Here is a 19,533-nt window from a genome sequence, read left to right as displayed (position 1 = left end):
TGTAAGTGGAACAATCTAAAGCAGTGATTCCCAAAATGGGTGCTACTGCCCCCTGGTGGGTGCTGCAGCGATCCAGGGGAGTGGTGATGGCCAAACATTTTTGTATTACATTCTATTCTGAGTTCAATAAATAGTTTCATAATTTCCAGGGGACTAAGTAATATTTTTTCCGGAAAGGGGGCGGTAGGCCAAAAAAGTTTGGGAACCACTGCTCTAAAGCTACATTGTAAATTCACCAAGCACCATTTTAACTATATAGGAAGCTACAGGTAGCAGTAACATGTTTATATACTATTGAAAAAGGCTTGGCAATTTTATAAACAACTTTAGAGGATGCGAGGAATAATTTTTTAGAGATCATACTTTGCTTATTTAAAGCTTTTTATTTTTTTTCTAGAAAAATCTTACCAATGTATTCTGAATTTATACCTTCAAGATAATTTCAATGTGTGTGACTAAAACATTTTCACAAACAATAGTCTTTCGTTCCCATTAATAAGAGTATTTTTTGATTCTCACCATCATCTCCCACATCCCCGATTATTATAATGTTATAGTTATAAGGCCTAGACAAAATCTGAGTAACTTCTGGTCCTTCAAGGGTGACAAAAGGGAAAAGAATGCTGATTAACAGTTACAGATTTGAATAGGGTTGGGGTCAGCTAGTAGATAATCCTCTAGAGGAGGGAAGTAAGTGTTTAACCTTTTTGGGGACACAGACCTCCTTGGCAGTCAGTGAAACCTATGGACCACTTCTCAGAATGTTTGGTGCCTCCATTCATAATTTTTTTAAACCTTCACTGTCTGGCTTAGAATTGATACTAAGTATCAGTTCCAAGGCAGAACAACAGTAAAAGCTAAGTAATGGGGGATGGGGGGGGTGGGGGTGGCGTGAATGACTTGCCCAGGGTCACATTGCTAGAAGTGTTTGAGGCCACATTTGAACTCAGGACCTCCCATCTCCAGGCCTGGTGACCTAGCCACTGAGCCACCTCGCTGCCCCTCTATTCATAATGGAAGGAAATCCTAAACTACACTTAGAGATGAGTTAGAGATGCGTGAAAATAAAGCTGTCATTTCTTTCACATTCAAGTTCACAAACCCCCAAAAAGCCGTGTGTAGATGCAGAGGCCAAGCTGACAGCCTGCCCCAGGGAGGTGGGGCCAGCAGCAGGATCCACTCTGTACTGGGGCGGCGGCAGAGGGCTTCCTTTCCCCTAGGGAAGACGCTGGACGCTCACTACTTTACACCTAGGCTGATAATTCCCAGAGAAACTCCAGTGGGCATCATGGCTTTCTGTAAGTGCAGGGTCTGGCGCTTGTCTACACGGAGAATACTTGATAAATATTTGTCAAATATCACTGCTTTAACATTGACCTGACTTTAAGGAAAAAATGTTTTATTTTCCTTGTTATCTATTCCAAAGTCTTATAAAATCACAGCAGTCAAGGGAAAAAACAACACTAAAAAAACCCCCAGCACAAATAAACCAACTTTAATAGATTATTTTGTATTTATACTGAGCTGTTCTCCAAGGAGCTCACATGTTTTACAGACATTATATTTAATTAATCCCCACAACAACCCTGTGAGGTAGGTAAGTAGGGGTGGGTACTGCTCCCACTTTACAGACAGGGAGAGAGAAGCACAGAGAGGTTAAGTGACTTGCCCAAGGTCACACGGTCAATTTCCTGAAGAGTGGGGCGATTCAGAATCTGTTCCCCGGCTCCCAGACCAATATTCTATTTGAATTGCCTCGTGAAGTCTTTCACAAAAAGTGTCATTAAACAAAGTATCAAGAGTAGCACATTATGAAAGTGAGGTCTTTGTACTGCTGCCATCGAGGACATAAAAAAACAAGCTGATGGCCAGAGGCAACGAAGCCCTCGTACACCCAGCTCCTGTGTCTCTGTCTCCCAAGGCTCACAGCAACTGTCTCTAATCGTCTTCTGAACATAAGATTTATAAGACAGAGGCCATGTGACTCAAGAGTAGGACTTTATATAGGATACTTACCTTTTAAAGAAGATACTTTATAGAAATTTTTGCTCCAATATACAAAATATGGGACTGCTATCCCACTGAACATTTACATAGTTACACAGCAATCAGCCACCATTTACAACTTAAAAACAATCTTTCCCATTCTTATCTTAATCACAATCAACCAGACAACTTTATAATGCTTTCTAGATTGGTCATTTTTCTTTCTTACTATATTATATTCCTTCCTTCTCTGCTCCAACAGTTTAAAAAATAAACTATAGTTTCAGACATCAACTTCAACTTTTTACTTAATTTCAGTTGCATTAGAAGTAAAAAGCAAATTTAGAACTATCACTCCCACAAACCCCTACCCCAACAAATCATTTTATGAAATAGTGTAGATGTTGTGAAGAAACTAAGAAAAAAATGTGTGACTATCACTGAACTCAATAAAAATGCTGTAATTTACTAAAGTATGAAATATAACCTTGGCTTTTAATACATTTCAAATGCAAAAACAAACATTTGCGAGTTAGCAACTAACATGACATTATGCAAAGGACTTCTTTCTTTCTGACACATACTGTGGCTTGACCCATGAAATAAGATGATTGATTCGACCTTCACTTTCTTCCTTTCCCCTGTACAGAGAAATACAGCCCTAAATTCCAAGATAATTTGGTATAAGCCCTTATAATAAAAATCTCATTTACTTCCATTTTCATGACATTCTCTCACATGCTTGGTTTTTTGTTCTTTCTTTCTTTCTTTTTTTTAAATTCTCTCTGCAATGCTGGTAGGTTAGGCAGGCTATGTACAATTTGTACAAAAAATTCTAGCCAAGGTAAGGCTTTAGAAACTTTCCATCTTAAAAAGCAATTTGTTAAAATACAGCTCTACTTTCTTCCTGCACATTTGTTCAAACAGCCCAATTAGTTAAGTGACCCTGTTATAGATCTGTTCAGCTGAACGAATAGGTGAAGTCTTTTCCTGAGCTAAAAGTAAATGCTAATTATAGCAGCGAAGAAAACATTCTTTTTTTTCCCTATTTTAACAGTATTAATAAAATAATTTAGAAAATTACAGTAAAGCAAAAACAAATTACTCTCTGAATAGGGGTGACAAAGAACATTCAAAGCCTGATTGCTATTATTTGGAATATATATTCAATTATTTTTCCATAAATTACATTCAGCCACTGTCAGACAACATACTGATGCATGGAAAAGTGTCAATTGCAATAGTTTACATATATTTTACACCACACATTACCTGGTGCTGCCATGATTTAAATAGTGTCTAAAATTATTTTTTAACCCAAAACAAAAAATCTTATACAAACAAAAAATTTAATTTCTGAAAATTCTTTCCAGTATTATTTGCAAAACTGCAAAAATGCTGGCTTTATCTTTTTGGAATCCTAGACTATTCAAGAAAATTTCATATTGAAAGGGTGTACACTCAGCTAATCACCCAGGCTGCTAGAGTTAAGAGTGAGTGGATCATTTCACAAGGAGAGGAATGACATTCTGAAATTATCTTATATAATGTCAGGTTTTCCAAGCACATTCTCAATGTGAACAGTTAGTATATTTAAGGACTATAAAGAATAATATATCACCATTGCACCAGCATCTCTTTATGGTACACATTTCTTTTATCATTCCAACAATTTTAAGAAAATTTCAGAGCTTTTTAAATTTCATCCAAGTTGAATAGAATAGATGATTTAAAAATTAAAAATGAAAAGAAAAACTATTTAGACAGAGATACCAGTTACTCCTAGAAAAGAAAATTTACCTCTTCTCATAGAATTTTTCTTAAGATATCTTAACTGATTTTAAATAGAATTTAAATTTATCCTTCAAAATAGAAAATAAAACACTTAAAAGGGTATAACTGACTAAAGCTAACAGAAGTTATCCTTAAAACTTGTTGATAGAATCACTGACAATTCATACAATACTTAGACTCTAGCAGATACAATAAGTCAAATAAATAAGAATAAACTATAATTACAGAGCCAGTCTTTCCCCTCGGGGAAGCAAAAAGCCACCTTTGACCAATTGTTCCCTACATATACATATACTGTATATTATTAGAAGCTTCTTCAGAGAAGCAAAATATACTTGCCTCCCTGACAATGGAGTTCATCATGTTAGTCTAGCATGTCAGGAAGGCAACTACAAGTGTTGGGCCCAAGAATATTTCTGGTTTATTAATGGAAAACCACAGAATATGCTCTCCAAACTGAACATAAGCTAAATTATGCAGTGTATTCAGTGTCTTCTTTTTAAATAATCAATACAATCTAGCACAGGTTCCTGTTCTTTATACTGCACCCCAAAGGCTTTCAAATTTATGGGTGCAAATAACAAAGAAAAAAATGCATGTCAATTATGGGAAGGCTACTCTGACAAGAGAAGCTGGTATCTCTGATTTCAAATTATTCTTGCGTGGAACTGTACAGACAGCATGATACCTGAGCAAATAAATCAACTACCATGATATGAAGGGCTTGTTAATCTATAGTCTTTGCTTGTTGTGTGCAAAGTGCGCTACTGCCCCCTGAGCTTCCTGCATTTCACTTTTCTTGAAAAATCAGTGCTTGATCCTTTCCAAAATAACCAAAGAAATGAGGCAGAAAATATCTCTTCACCATAGTTCCCATTCAGTCCCGAGATTGATAGAAGAGGATGTAACCAGACTCAGAGTTCTTTGAGATGTCTGATGTCAACCCGTAGAATTCTTCAATAGCTTGTGCATCTATTTTCTGTATGACATAATGCAAACATGGTCAGGATCATATATAAGTGATAGGTTTTGTTTTCACAAATGTAACAAATTCTTCAAGCTTAAATGGAACAATTTAGTTTTCTCCTTTTTGAAAATAAAATAACTCTTTGATTAAAATTCTACATCCTCCACTATTCTATTTAAAGTGCTAAAGTAAAGAAACAGCTAATGAAATCATTACTCAATATAAAATACTGAAAAGATGAAAATATTGGTTTTGGATTAAATGACATTTATGAGGTACTCAACATGTCATATATTAAGTTAGGGAATATAAAGTAAAGGAAATGAAGTTACTTTCACAGAAAACTACACATTATGAAATTTAAGAGAAAATAGAAAAAGGAAAGAAAAAACAAATCTACTTACCTCTACAATGTCATCATCAAACAATAACCAAAAATCATGACTCTTAACAATTGCAATGTAATGGCCTCGATTAGGACCACTATAAAAGAAAGAAATAAAGAATATTGATTCTGTGCAATGATACTTAATTTCAAGCTTCTGGACCCTAAATCTTGGGCTATCGACAGGAAAGTATGAAAGCAAATTACATATCCCTTACATATTTCTTCTGATAATGTTAAATTGGTTGTACTTCTGGATTATACAGTTATCAAAATATAATTATTTCTTTAAGATCATCTCATAGAATGATTGTTTTATATACGATTGTGCAGTTTTAAGATAATTATTTATTTGCTTGATTCAAAAGGCCGATTTAAAATATTTTTCATAGCAAAATTCTCTTATATCACCTACTAAAGATAAAACAAATGTGATATGTAGAATCTGCTTTTGTGAAATCAGGAAAAAGATGAAATACATTTCATATATTCAAGCCAAGACAGATTTCCAGAAAATATTTCTAATGTACATATTTTACTTATGCCTTCAGACGAAATACAAAGGGGAAATTAAGCAAATATTAAGCTCCTGGGCCCATTTGGTTTTCATTTAACTAAAAGAAAAATAAATAAATAAAAATGGACCCAAATAAAGATGAACTGGATTTCTATATGGGTCCCTAATCGATGTTCTTGTTACTTTTTTTTTTTCCTTTCTAGGCAAAGATCAAGTATAACATAAAAGAAAACAAAAGATGGCTGTATCCAGGGGTAGGAATCTAAGTTCAAAATCACCAGACCTCTGAATAAGCAATGATTATATTATTTTATAAGAATTACTTAAGCATATATTCTTAGCATCATTAAAATACATGGCATTTCTTATTTTAAGTAAACTTGCTACATGGAAGCCTACTAAAGTGTGTGGAGGAAAGGAGGGAGGGAGGGAGGGAGAAAGAGGGAAGAGGGAGAAGGGAGAGGAAAGAGAAGGAGAGGGAGAGATCACCTAGTAATTTTCAGTATAAAGTATCTTTTTAAAATTACATTGTTTGACAGGCTCATTTTCTCTACTACTATAGGTTTCAATTTTTACATTCTCTATAATGTTTCAGGGGCAGATTAACGTTTAAAAAACAAAAACACTTAAATGTATTATGAAAAGAAGAATTAAATGTAAAAGCTACAAGTGAGGAAGAAGAAAATGAATGAACAGAAAAGATAAGGAACAGAATGCTGAGAAAAAAGTGTTGGAAAGAGGCTGGAAAGGTACAAGAAGAAAAAGATTAGCAGTTAGGCAGCCTTTTATTGGAAAAGATCTGATTTTAAAATATTATCAACAAGCTAGTTTTAAAAATTAATATAAAATGAAAGCTGAGGCTCCTAAGTCTATGATCAAAGTCAGCTTTTACATGGGAATCACACTACTCATTTAAACAGATGCTCCTAATATTGCTTTTATCGATTCTGCTTTAATAACCAAGTATCAAAACCACAGATATGTGCTTCCCTGCTCCTTATATAAGAGGAAAGCATTCCAAATACAGTGATAATCCATGGACTGCTTATTAATATTTATTGTACTGTATCAATTTGCATAAACCTCCTGACATGACAACTGAAAATGCTAAAGTCTGTTGTTTTCTTAAAAGAAAAAAGCTCGACAATATTTAAAGTGTTCACAGAAAAATGTTTATGATTTTTAAGTAATACTTCAAGAGAGGAGAAAATGGAGTATTTAATTAGAGTGTGACTTTAAAATGGTTAGTGGAGTGCACAGTATTTGTTATAGTATAAACCAAATGTCAAGAACCTCTGAGAGAACATTTAGCATCTTATCTGTTTGTTTGACTTTCATTCCAAAACAGAATTAATCTGAAGGCCTAGAGATTATTATTTAATCTTACAAAATATGCATTTATCTTCTTGCCTATGCTTTAAAATCAAACTAAATAAAATCTGTTCTAGATAACAAATTTAAAAGAATTCCATGCAATTTCTAGTCCATCTTGTTTAATCTTTAATTATACAACAAAGTTAAAATGTTTAGATTTTTTTTTACTCTTAGGGCTCATTTAAAAAGGTTTTATTATACATATGTCATGTTTAATAAAAAATGAATATAAATCTTTTTATATCAACCAATATTTGTATTTCTATCATTCAAAAGAGCAGGAAGAGTTTTTAAAGGCTCATCGGCTCAGCAAAGAATGACATCAATTTAATAAGGCAGTATTTTCCAAAGTCGCTTTTAAAATAAGTAATTACTGAAATTAAAAAAAATACTTAATTCAAACAATATTGACTGCTCATACCTGAACAGTGCCAAAATAATAATGACAATTCCACCTAAATTCTTTTATAGATTTAGTACTATAAAAATCAAATTATCAAAGGTTTATTTATAGAACCGGATAATATAATAGCAAGGAACAAAAGGTCAAGTCAAAATAAAAACACAACAATAAATAAATATATAAATGAGGCTGTAATGTGATCAAATATATTATATAATATTATCAAATATAAATAAAAATATAATATAATCCAAAAATAAATAAAATAATAAATAATTTTAAGATTATAAAAATATGTAAGATTTTAAAAAATAAAATTTTTATAAAAATTTAAAAATAGAAAAGGAGGTCTAGCAATACCAGATCTCAAACTACACTTCAAGGCAATAATCACTAAAACTATGTAATACCAGTTAACAAAAAAAAGAAAAGTTAAATCATTTGGAGAGGAATAAGTAAACAAGACTCAAGAAAATTTTTTTTAATGCTGGGAAAACTGGAAAGTATTATGATAAAAATTAGCTTTAAGCCAACATCTCATCCCATATATGAAAATAAAGTTTCAAACATGACCTATACCTATACATAAATGGTAAAATCATAAACAAATTAGAAAAAGGAAAACAATACCTCTCATAATTATGGATAGGGGAAGAGTTCTCAACTAAACAAGATGTTAGAAATTACCTAAAAATTAAAATGAGCAATTTTCAATACATTAAACATAAAAAGTTGTTGCACAAACAAAACCAATTCATTGAGAATTAGAAATGAAATAGAGAGCTGAGGAAAATCTTTGCAGTAAATTGCTTCTATAAAGCTCAGACATCCAAGCAATATAGGCTACTATTACTGTTCTATAAGAACAGGAGACATTTTCCAATAGATATCAGAGGATATTAGCAAGCAGTTGTCAAAAGAAGAAAATCGAAGCAATCAACAGTCACAAGAAAAAGTATTCTATATCATAAATAAAAGAAATGTAAATTTAAACAACTATGAGGTTTTTTATACCCTTTGGAGCAACAAAGATTATTTAAAAATAAGAAAATGACTATTTCAAGAGGGATTTTTAAAAAGCAGGCACTGTTGGTAAGGCTGTGAACTGGTACAGCCATTTTAGAAAACACTCAGAAAAGGGAATGGACCCCCTGCATAAAAAAATATTTATAGCAGCTAATTTTATTATGGCAAAGAACTAGAAAATAAATGTGTCTACTAATTAGGAGATAGCTAAAAATTTGTTTTTGATAATAAATGCAATGGAATGCTATTACACTCTAGGAATGATAAAAGGGACAAATTCTAAGAAACCTAGAAAGACTTGTATGAACTAATGCATAATGAAGTAAGCAGAACCAGAACAATGCATACAATTACTACGATTATATAAAGGAGAAAGTTTTAAGATCTCTGGTTGATGTAATGACAAGTCGACCTATAGAAGACTGAAAATGAAGTATGTTTCCCACCTATCAGCAGAGTATTGATGGACTAGGGAAAAAGAATGAGCCATATGTTTTCAGATATAGATAATATGTGAATTTGTTTTGAATGTATTTACTTTTTAAAGGAAGGGCTTTTATTTTGGAGAGTGGAGTTAAGAAAGTGATGCAAAAAACATCAATTAAACATCAAATGAATACACAGAATAGAGCAGCAAGTTCAGAAAGGGTCAAAGACAAAAGTAGGGCAATTAATATTATCATAGTAATTTAAAGATGTACATTTTAAGCTGCATATGTATACTTTTGTATATAATCTCTCTTCAATTGTTCTTTGCATACTGAAATATTTATGTTTGCTAAGTTTATAGTGAAAAAGAAAAAGATTTTAAAGTGAACCCTTTAGGAAACTAGAAGCACAGAGTTTTGCATACACTAATAGTTAATGCTTCCCTCAATTCCTTATTCCCATATTAAAGTCTATAATCCCATATATATGATCACAGATTTAGAGCTGAAAAGAACCAGATTTTCTAATTCAATCCTTCAGTTTTATAGATGAGAAAAATAAGGCTCACAGAGCTTAAGTTGACTTGCCAGAGGTCAACAGTAGATGGCCATTTGATTCCAATTTTTTTCTATTATATCAGGGAGTATGGAATAAAGAAAATGGCACTAACTTTGGAGTCAAAAGCCCTGGATTCAAATCTTAGCTCTGTTATTTACTAGTTATATGACTGAAAGTACATCATTTCCAGCTCTTAACCTAAGTTTTCTATTCTTCAAAACTGGAATAATACTTGCATTACCTACATCACAGAGTTGTTATAAATTCAGCAAATATGAGATATTGCCATTTTTCTCTAAGGATACCTACTAAGCTACAGAGAAATCAGGAAGGTTAAGGTATTTCCACCCTTCCCACTAACACTACTGTTTCTGGCAAGGTTTGGGAATAATTTCTTTAATAACATGGAAGTTTCCTTCTCTTTCAGAAATAGGATCTTAAATTGATCTGTTCTGTTCCTTCTACCAAGCATGTCCTGGTAAATGAATATTTCTAAAATACATCAGAATTTTTCTGTCTACTGTTGCTGCCTCTCTGACTTTGGCAACAAGATTCTTTAAGTCTGGGAAAAAGGAGTGACTGCTTAAGAGTAAAAATCATATTTTTGGTAATAAGGGCAGAAGTTCTTACTCCACAATACAGAAGAAGCCATATAAGTGGTAATGAAAATAAAGCCCAGAAAAGAGCTTATAGGAATTTTTTCTGTTACTTTTAATTTACTGTTAAAGACTAGATACAATTATCATGTATATGTTTATGAAATATATTTTATAGCAACGAGAAATAGTTTTCAAAATTTAGTTACCTATAAAACATCCTACCAAACTAAAAGTTTTCATAAGACATTTTGGGATACTATTTTCCTTCTCAAACATTGTTATAGAGTATATATTGTGTTTTGTGTTCATTCAGCAATAATTTATTCAGTACCTGCAATGTGCAATACATGTGTAGTACATACAGCATCTATCATAAAACAAAATCATTTTTTAAAGGCCATTAGTAATCCTGAGAGCAAAGAAGATATGTGGTATTCTGTCACTTGCTCTCTACTTCAGCAGACATCAGGTGACAGCAAGAACAATCCCTTTTACTTTGGCTGCTTATTTCATTTCTGTCTTTATGTTCCAGATGAAAGAGTGATACAAGGAGTAAGGAATGGGAAAATGTGGGATTTTTATTCAATGCGAAACTAATGGAAAAGTCTTCTAAAAGTAAGGAAAACGATAACTATGTAGAATAAAAGTTATAGAGAAAATTCTAAACAGACAGCACAAACTGTCTTATTTGAATTTTGTTCATTTTGTTTGGCTTTTATATAATTATGCTACTAGCATATTTTTCCAAATTATTTGGATGGGCATTGCAATAAATATCATATATGTACAAAATACCTTGCCTATATTTATGATTTAATCTCAGGAAGAATTTTTTTGTGGGGAATAAGATAAAGGGTATTGGATTTTCATTGGTTCCTGGTAGGGAAACACTTCTACTAATGCTAGCCAGCAACTGTTGTGCAACTTATAGCCTTAAAGAGTAGTCTAGATCCTGAGAAGTTAAGTGGCCTCCCCACATACACAGAGGCAGTAATTGTCAGAGAAGAAACTAGAATCCAGGCCTTCCAGCATCCATAATTCACTCTTTACCTATGCTATCTTTTTTTGAGGATGTATCATTTGGAACATTAAAGAATTTTTTAAAATTACAGAATAAAATATTAAAATTAAGGTTATAATGGATTGCTTTGTAAGCTTACATCTCTGATAAACATATACATGAAAGATAAGTTACTATTACCTTCCACAGTGAACCACAACAGCAACAAGGTCATACATTCTGTCAGGATTGGTGGCATCTCCTGAAGTGTTAAATAGTCGAAGTTCTAAAGGAAAAACTACCCGATAAGAAAGTTTTGTGTATCGGTGAAGCTGATCCATATATTTAAATCTCTTCAAGTGCAGTGCCAAAATCATGGGCAGTTTTTTTACTTTCATCCTGTTAAGGAATTTTTTTAGAAGTCAAAAAATATGTCCAAAATATCACTAAAAAAACAAAGCAAAAGTTATCACTATGAAATAAAATTCAATCATGCATTTTGTTAAGTCATTCAATCACAATTTTATTTGCACTTTTCTGCCACTGTTGACCAAAATTTAAGATTAAAAACATGCATAAAAAGCAAATATTAGAAAAATCTTTTAAAAAAATACAAACAGGTCTTTTTCTGTCTTATCAGAAACAAATATATATTAAAAGGGAAATGTCTATTTCTATTCTAATATTACCTTTGGCTTGGCAATTTGAGACAGTTTGTATTATATTATTATACACACACAATATTTTAACTCAATATTCACAGAATTATAGATTTGGAGCTAGAAGTAAATTTAGAAATTATCTAATGCAAACCTATCATTTTACACATGAGAAAACTAAGGATCAAGGACTTAGTGACTTGCCCAATATCATAATAGTAGTAACAGAACTGATCTATAGTTCATGATCCAATGAGAGAGGGAAAGAGGATTTCTGATACTCATTTCACCTGTTCTCTACTTTTAAAAAGATTCATATGATGCCTCAAAAAACCCCTTTACATTCTGGTCCCTAGAAATTTCCATTTACTAAAATATCATCTCTTTGATCTGCAAGAGAGTAGAATATAGCAGTGGTGAAGAAATGCCTAGTTATATTACATTCAAACAGAATGACAGTCATAAAATAGGCATTCAATGTTCTACCACAGTAATGATGTCAAACTCAAATGGAAAGGAACCCCAACAGGCTGTATATTGATTTAGAAGATGACAAATTAGCATTATGTATTATTGTATTTTTGTTGTTAAACATTTTCCAATTACATTTTAACTTGGTGTCTGCCACTTTATCCAGCATTTGGCATTTCTCTACTAGAGGGATGAGTGGGATAAAGGGGAAAAAAAAAAGACTCTATCCTAAGCTTTGGTGTTAGAAGGTATACAAAATAAACTGAAAATATTTTAAGTTTACATATATAACCATATGTAAAAGCATATGAAAGCCCCACATTCTGAAATCAAATCTTCATCTTATCTCTAAAGGATATTTGGTCAAAGAAGAGGGATACAATTTTCTACAATTCCAGTTAAGTGGGCTATCACTAGAAAAACAAAACTGATAAAATTTAGGTTCATGCAGAGTTAAAGAAAACCATATATTAAAATCATATAAAGCACAAATTGGGTTACTAGGTAGAAAAAGAAAATGAACAATTAGATAGTTGGTCAAATTTAATTATTTAATATATCTAAGTTTTCAACTAAAATCAGGAATTGGTTTTCAAATATAAAGCTTTAACATGCAAATCTCAAAAAAAGTTTTCTCAATTTAGACTGCTACTAGGATCAAAGAATAGTAACCTAAAAAACAAAGACTACTTTTCCTCAAAGGCACTCACCATCTAAAAGAGAATATAACAGAGGCATATCAATAAAACAGAAGATGCTTTTATATTCTACTTGTGGGATCAAACAATGTTTATTGATACTTGTCATTCTCCATATTTAGTCAGCTTCTTTTACTGTCAAAGATCACTACAGTGTCTAGAGTTCCTATAAAACTATTGGTTTTTTTCCTGAAAAGAATAAGTGCCACAAATTGGAAATGAATTACAAAAATTAACAAATTTTAGTGGTAAGGTTGAAATGGGCAAACTAGGTGGCACAGCAGATAGAAAACCAAGGCTGGGGTAAGGAGGATTCATCTTCCTGAATTCAAATCTGGCCTCACGGACTTACTAGCTATGTGGCCCTAGGCAAGTCAACATAACCGTGCTTGCCTCAGTTTCCTCATTTTTAAAATAAACTGGTAAAGGAAATGGCAAACCACTCCATTATCTTTGCCAAGAAAACCCCAAATGGGGCCACAAAGAGTCAGAAAGGCCTACATAACAACAAAAGGTTGAAATATAGGAAAGTGCAAGAAGTATTAGAAATAAAAAAATTTATGTAATGATATTTTCTCAGGTACACTAAGAATAAAAACTCTCAACTTTGAAGAACACTGCCTTTTAAAAGGATATTTTAAAATTTAAAAATTATCAAAACTAAATAATACTCTATTAAACCACTCAATACATTCTCTAATAATGCCATTGAGGATTACTTCCAATGTGACCTTAGACAAGTCATTTTGTTTCTGAAGAGTAAAATGAAGGGATGTTACAAAATTATAGAGATAAATATCTGCAAAACTACTTATGGTAATCACCAGACAGAAGGCAGCGGATTTCTAGGTTCTTAGTCAAAGGCTTTCTAGGTTGGTAAGATTTGCCAGAGGTTGCTCTTTACAAAGCCTTTGAAAAACTAGGGTAATCAGCTGAGAATTATACTGTGTCTGTTTCAAATTCCTAAATCAAAGGTCTATTTTATTTTTATTTTACAAATAAAAATTTAAGTCCTGATAACAAGCAATTATTTTTTCAAATGAAGAATCTGAGTTAGTAAGATTATCATCAAGAGTGGGAGAGAATTTCTATTCAGAGACAACAATGATCAATAGTTGTTTATAAAGAACCTGCTATATGTTAGGCCATGTGATAGGAGCTAAAGATGGAAAAAAAAATTAAATAGTACTTTCCCTTAATAAATTTATATTCTATTACATAAGAAGATGTACATGTAAATATATACAAAATAAATTCATGGTCATTTTGTGGGAAAGGCTTGCAGGCGATTGGGTATGGGGCAGAGGGGACTAAAAACAGACTCATGCAGAAAGTATTCCAGCTAAGTATTGGAAGATTCTAAGAAACAGAAGAAGGGAATTCTATCCAGGCAAGGGAGCCATTCTACACAAAAACAAGAGAAGAATGGAATGTCAGTGTGAGAACAGTAAGAAGGCAAGCTTGGGAATAAAAGGGAGCAATGTATAAGCCTGAAAAGTTAGTATAGAACAAGGTTTTGAAGAGTCTTAAAGAAGACTACTGCAATAATCCAGGTGAGAGAGATATGATGAAAAATAAGTCAGGGTGTTGCATATATGAGCACGGCTAAGCAGGTGGATGAAAATAGACTTTGGAGAGGTAGGAAAATTGAGAACTGATGGAAAGTGAGGCAAAATGAGGAATTGAAAAGAATGCTAAGGCTACAAGCTCTCATTGCTAGAAGCATGGTGGTGCTTTTGACAGAAATATACGCAGAAAGGGGTGAGTTTAGAGGAAAAATAAATTCTATTTTGAGCGTTTTAGTTCAATATGTCTATAGGACATCCAATCTGGTACCAAGACCTATCAATTTCACTTTTGCAACATCTCTCAAATTATTCTTCCTTCTCTCCTCTGATACCGTCATTAACCTTACTACCTCATACCTAGACTATTTAAATAGCCTGCTGGTCAGTCAGTCACAAATCTCTCTCCACTCTAGTCTGTCTTCCATTCATTCTCCAAAATGATTTTTCTGGAGTATAAGTCTAAGCATATCACCACCCCTCTCCCCCTTCAGTATACTTCAGAGGCTCCCAAATTCCTCTAGAATCAAATAAAAAATTCTATTTGACATTTAAAGTCCTTCAGTAATATGGAAATGTGTTTTGTGTGATAATACATGTACAACCCAGACTGAATTGCTTTCCAGCTCCTGGCACAGGGAGAGAAGAAGAGAGAGATAAATGGGATCATATAACTTCAGAAAACAAAAATTTGTTATTAAAATTAAAAAATAATAAAATTAAAGTCCTTCAGAATCTGGCCCTCCATACTTTTCCAGTCTTCTAACTTTTTTTTTTTTTTAATGGCCCTTACTCTGTCTTCAGGTAGAACAACAGTAAGGGCTAGGCAATGGGGGTTAAATGACTGGTCCGGGGTCCCAAAACTGGGAAATATCTGAAGAAATTTGAAACTTGAAACCAGTACCTCTCCCATCTCTAGGTCTAGCTCTCAATCCACTGAGCCACCTATTTCCTTTCCTTCTAATATCTTAATACCACTCCCTCCCTGCCCTCCACCACCACCCCCCTTTAAATCTAATAATACTGGTCTTCTGGCTATTCCATAAATAAGACATTCCATTTCTCAGCTCTGGGGATTTTCTCTGGCAGTATCCCATGCTTGGAATGCTCTCCCTTCTCTGCTCTGACTACTAACCTCTCTGGCTTCCTTCCAGTTCCAACTAAAATCTCACCTCTTACAGAAAGTCTTCCCTAATCTCTCTTAATTCTATGCCTACCCTCCTTTAATATTTATACATTTGTTTGCCATCCCATTCATTAGATTCTGAGCTCCTTGGGAGAAAGTACTGGGTTTTTTGCCTCTGTAAACCAAAGCTTAGTAGAGTGTCTTCTTCTGCATCTAACCAGCATCTGACAAAAGGTGGGTATCATTCTTCATAACTGGTTCCCCAATTGATAAATGGGCAAGGGACATGAATAGGCAATTTTCAGATAAAGAAATCAAAACTATCAATAAGCACATTAGAAAATGTTCTAAATCTCTAATAAGTTGAGAAATGCAAATCAAAACAATTCTGAGGTATCACCTCACACCTAGCAAATTGGCTAAAATGACAACAGGGAAGAGTAATGAATGTTGAAGGGGATGAGGCAAAATTGGGACATTAATGCATTGCTGGTGGAGTTATGAATTGATCCAAACATTCTGGATGGCAATTTGGAACTATGTTCAAAGGGCTATAAAAGATTGCCTGCCCTTTGATCCAGCCATACCATTGCTGGGTTTGTACCCCAAAGAGATCATAGATAAAAAGACTTGTACAAAAATATTTATAGCCGTGCTTTTTGTGGTAGCAAAAAACTGGAAAATGAGGGTATGTCCTTCAATTGGGGAATGGCTGAACAAATTGTGGTATATGCTGGTGATGGAATACTATTGTGCTCAAAGGAGTAATAAACTGGAAGAATTCCATGTGAACTGGAACGACCTTCAGGAATTGATGTAGAGTGAAAGGAGCAGAACCAGGAGAACATTGTACACAAGAGATGGATACACTGTTGTAAAATAGGATGTAATGGACTTCTATACTAGCAGCAATGCAATGACCCAGGACAATTCTGAGAGATTTATGGAAAAGAACATTACCCACATTCAGAGGAAGAACTACAGGAGAGGAAACAAAAAAGAAAAGCAACTGCTTGAACACATGGGTTGATGCGGACATGACTGGGGATGTAGACTCGAAACGACCACACCAATGCAACTATCAATAATATGGAAATAGGTCTTAATAGATGACACATGTTAAAACCAGTGGAAATGCTCGTCAGCTTTGGGGGAGGGGGGCGAAGGGGAAAGTAAGAACATGGATCATGTAACCATGGAAAATTTTTCTAAAAAATAAAAAATAAATAAAAAAAAATAACTGGTTCTGTGAAATCATGGTTGATCACTACATTGATCAAAGTTCTTAAATTTTCCAAAATTGTTCATTTTTAAAATATTTTTGTGATAGTAGATTATTCTCCTAGTACTGCTCACTTCATTTTGCATCAGTTCTCAAATTTTACCAGGTTTTTCGAAATCTCATTTATTATTTTTATAGCACAATGATATTTCATTATATTCGTAAACTATACCTATTCTTTTATTAATTAGTATTCCTTGAGATTGACTGTTTGCCATTACAAAAAGAGCTCCTATATACATTTCAGGCTACAGATACAGATCTTGGCCCTTTTCTGGTATATGCCCAAAGGTACTGTTGGGTCAAAGGTTATGTACATTCCAGTGACTTGTGTCATGATTTCAAATTATTTACTACAGTGATTGGACCAATTCACAGCTCCTCTCATAGTCCATTAATGTGATGGGTATGAGGTGGAATTTCAGAGTTGCTTCAATTTCGAGAATTTTTTTCATAAAACTATAGATGGCTTGAATTTCTTCTTTTGAGAAATTCCTGTACAGATTTTTTGACAATTTATCAATTGAGGAATGGTTCTTACACAACATTTTATAAATTTACTCATTCATCTCTTTTCAGTTGGCTGAGGAGATCAAGTTTCCTTGCTAAGGATTTTCAGGGCTCTTCTGAGTCTTCTTTGTGGTAACTGCTTTACACTGTTTAAAATTACTCAGGAAATGATGACAATTGGTGTCAACGTCTGCTCTTTTATTAATCTCTCATGTTTCTGTCAGCAGTTTGTTCAAATAAGTCAGAGCAGAAATGTCTTAATTGCATGCCACAGTTTCTAATTTTATAATTTCTTTAACAATGAATCGGGTTTTCACTTTTTAACAAGTAGATAGCCTTACCATATAGAGCTGATTCATAAATAATTTCCTATTCATTATAAGCATTTTATCCTTCTCTATGCTTATCTTTGTACTTACGTCACTTATAGATTTAATTTGAAGGGCCTTCTCAAGTTCTCTGTCAAATTTCTCTCTTGTTCTCTGAGAAAGATGCTAGCAAATAGGCTGCAATTATCTTCATGGATGTCTTTTTATAATGTTTATCGTAAACATTACAATATACTATTGTAATGTGGTTCCCAAACATTTTTGGCCCCCTTTCCAGAAAAAATATTACTTAGCCCCCTGGAAATTAAATTTTTTTAAATTTTAATAACAATTTAATAGGAAAGATAAATGCACCTGTGGCCATCACCACTCCCCTGGATCGCTGCAGCACCCACCAGGGGGCGGTAGCGCCCACTTTGGGAATCACTGCAATATAAGATAGTCAAATCAAGTGCAGCCTTTGGGGTAGCACGCGGAGCGGTGAGGGTGGAGAGGTGGGGCAAACAGCAACTGGGTCCCAGCTTCCAGTGTGTTACTATGCTCACTCTTTTATTCCATATAATGCACAGCTACAATTACTGATCATGAAGTCTAGGGAGAATTTTTTTCCATTCCACTCTCCTGAGGTTTCCAAGGTAGCACAAACTTAGTTACAAGGTTACAATGGATAACCATCAAACCATGCCCATTTCTCCAGATACCAGAATAGCAAAGAAACTGCAGGACACAAAAGCCATTTTGTGGCAATCAGATAATTTCTAGGAGATAGATTTGTGTGATTCTTGGTACTGTAAGAACTGGTTGTTCTCTTATAGGAGGCATTTTGAAAATTTCTTCATTTCTCACTTGGTTAAACTATTCTGAGACATGTTTAATTTCTCCACCACGCCCCAAGAAACTTACTATTGGGAAAATCTCATCATCCTATATGATTCTGATCGGCCTTGGCACACTATCTCATCACCATCATCTGCCCCTCTGATTAGAGGGTAGCACCATGAACTCTAAAACCTCCATTTAAGGAGGGAACTCAATTTAGACATCTCATTTCTCACCTGGACATCTCTGACTTCACCGCCACACTTGTCACATGTCCGTCCCCTACTTTTTAAGCGTTCTTTTATGTGTTGTCTTTCCTCATCATATTTTAAGCTCTTTTAGGGCAGGAATTGTATTTTTTTCCTATTTGCATAATGCCCAGCACACAGTAAGCATTTAATAAATGTTTAATAACTATTTTGCCCAAGCTACAGGATCTTCCTGTTTATCCTCCTCCCCACTTATGATCCCTCATCCCTCAGTACTAGATCCTTACTGGCTTTTCTGAAAATATCTATTGCTTCTATGCAAATGAAACAATTGAAGGCTTATTATATAGATTTGGGGAGTTACCTACATGGAGACGATAAATGAAGCAATAGATGGTAAGAACCAAGTATGTAACAGAAAATAAAATTTTATTATTATCAATCAAAAAAATTAAGTCATTTATTTGAATGTAATCCAAAGAATCTACATGGATAAAATGCTCCATGAAAGTCTTTCCATTTTGACATTTCATGTTACCTGTACTCAAAAAACTGCCAGAATATAATTATCAGTTTTACATACTATTCACAACAAAAATCAATAATGCCAAAGGTATACTTATACCCAACTAATATGATCAACTAGATTCATCCCCAAGTGATAGAATAAAATTACATTAAATACAAGTTCTATTTAATTATAACAGTGAATTCCATCAATTATAAAAATAAAGATATTAATAGGTGTGAAGATTCCTACTCAGTCCAGTCTATGATAGATAAGTCTACAGAGTTGCCTAAAGTACCAAGAGGTTAAATGGCTTGTC

The 19,533-nt window shown here is 33.5% G+C and overlaps 1 protein-coding gene across 1 annotated transcript in view; it reads right to left on the bottom strand.

Moving 5' to 3' along the window:
- Window positions 1-4,109: 4,109 nt before the first annotated feature.
- The window catches only part of USP12 (ubiquitin specific peptidase 12), a 124,924-nt gene continuing 109,500 nt past the window's right edge, over window positions 4,110-19,533 (bottom strand). The window contains exons 7-9 of the mRNA XM_044668287.1: window positions 11,240-11,437; window positions 5,152-5,230; window positions 4,110-4,759 (exon numbers count right to left, since the gene is read on the bottom strand). Coding sequence (XP_044524222.1) covers window positions 4,658-4,759; window positions 5,152-5,230; window positions 11,240-11,437 — 379 coding nt within the window. The 3' untranslated portion in view covers window positions 4,110-4,657. The remainder of the gene's footprint in view (window positions 4,760-5,151; window positions 5,231-11,239; window positions 11,438-19,533) is intronic.

Source organism: Gracilinanus agilis, chromosome 3 (assembly GCF_016433145.1).
Source record: "Gracilinanus agilis isolate LMUSP501 chromosome 3, AgileGrace, whole genome shotgun sequence".
Classification (NCBI taxonomy): Eukaryota; Metazoa; Chordata; class Mammalia; order Didelphimorphia; family Didelphidae; genus Gracilinanus; species Gracilinanus agilis.
Note: the sequence above shows the minus strand (reverse complement) of the source record. Positions and strands in the feature narration are given on the sequence as shown.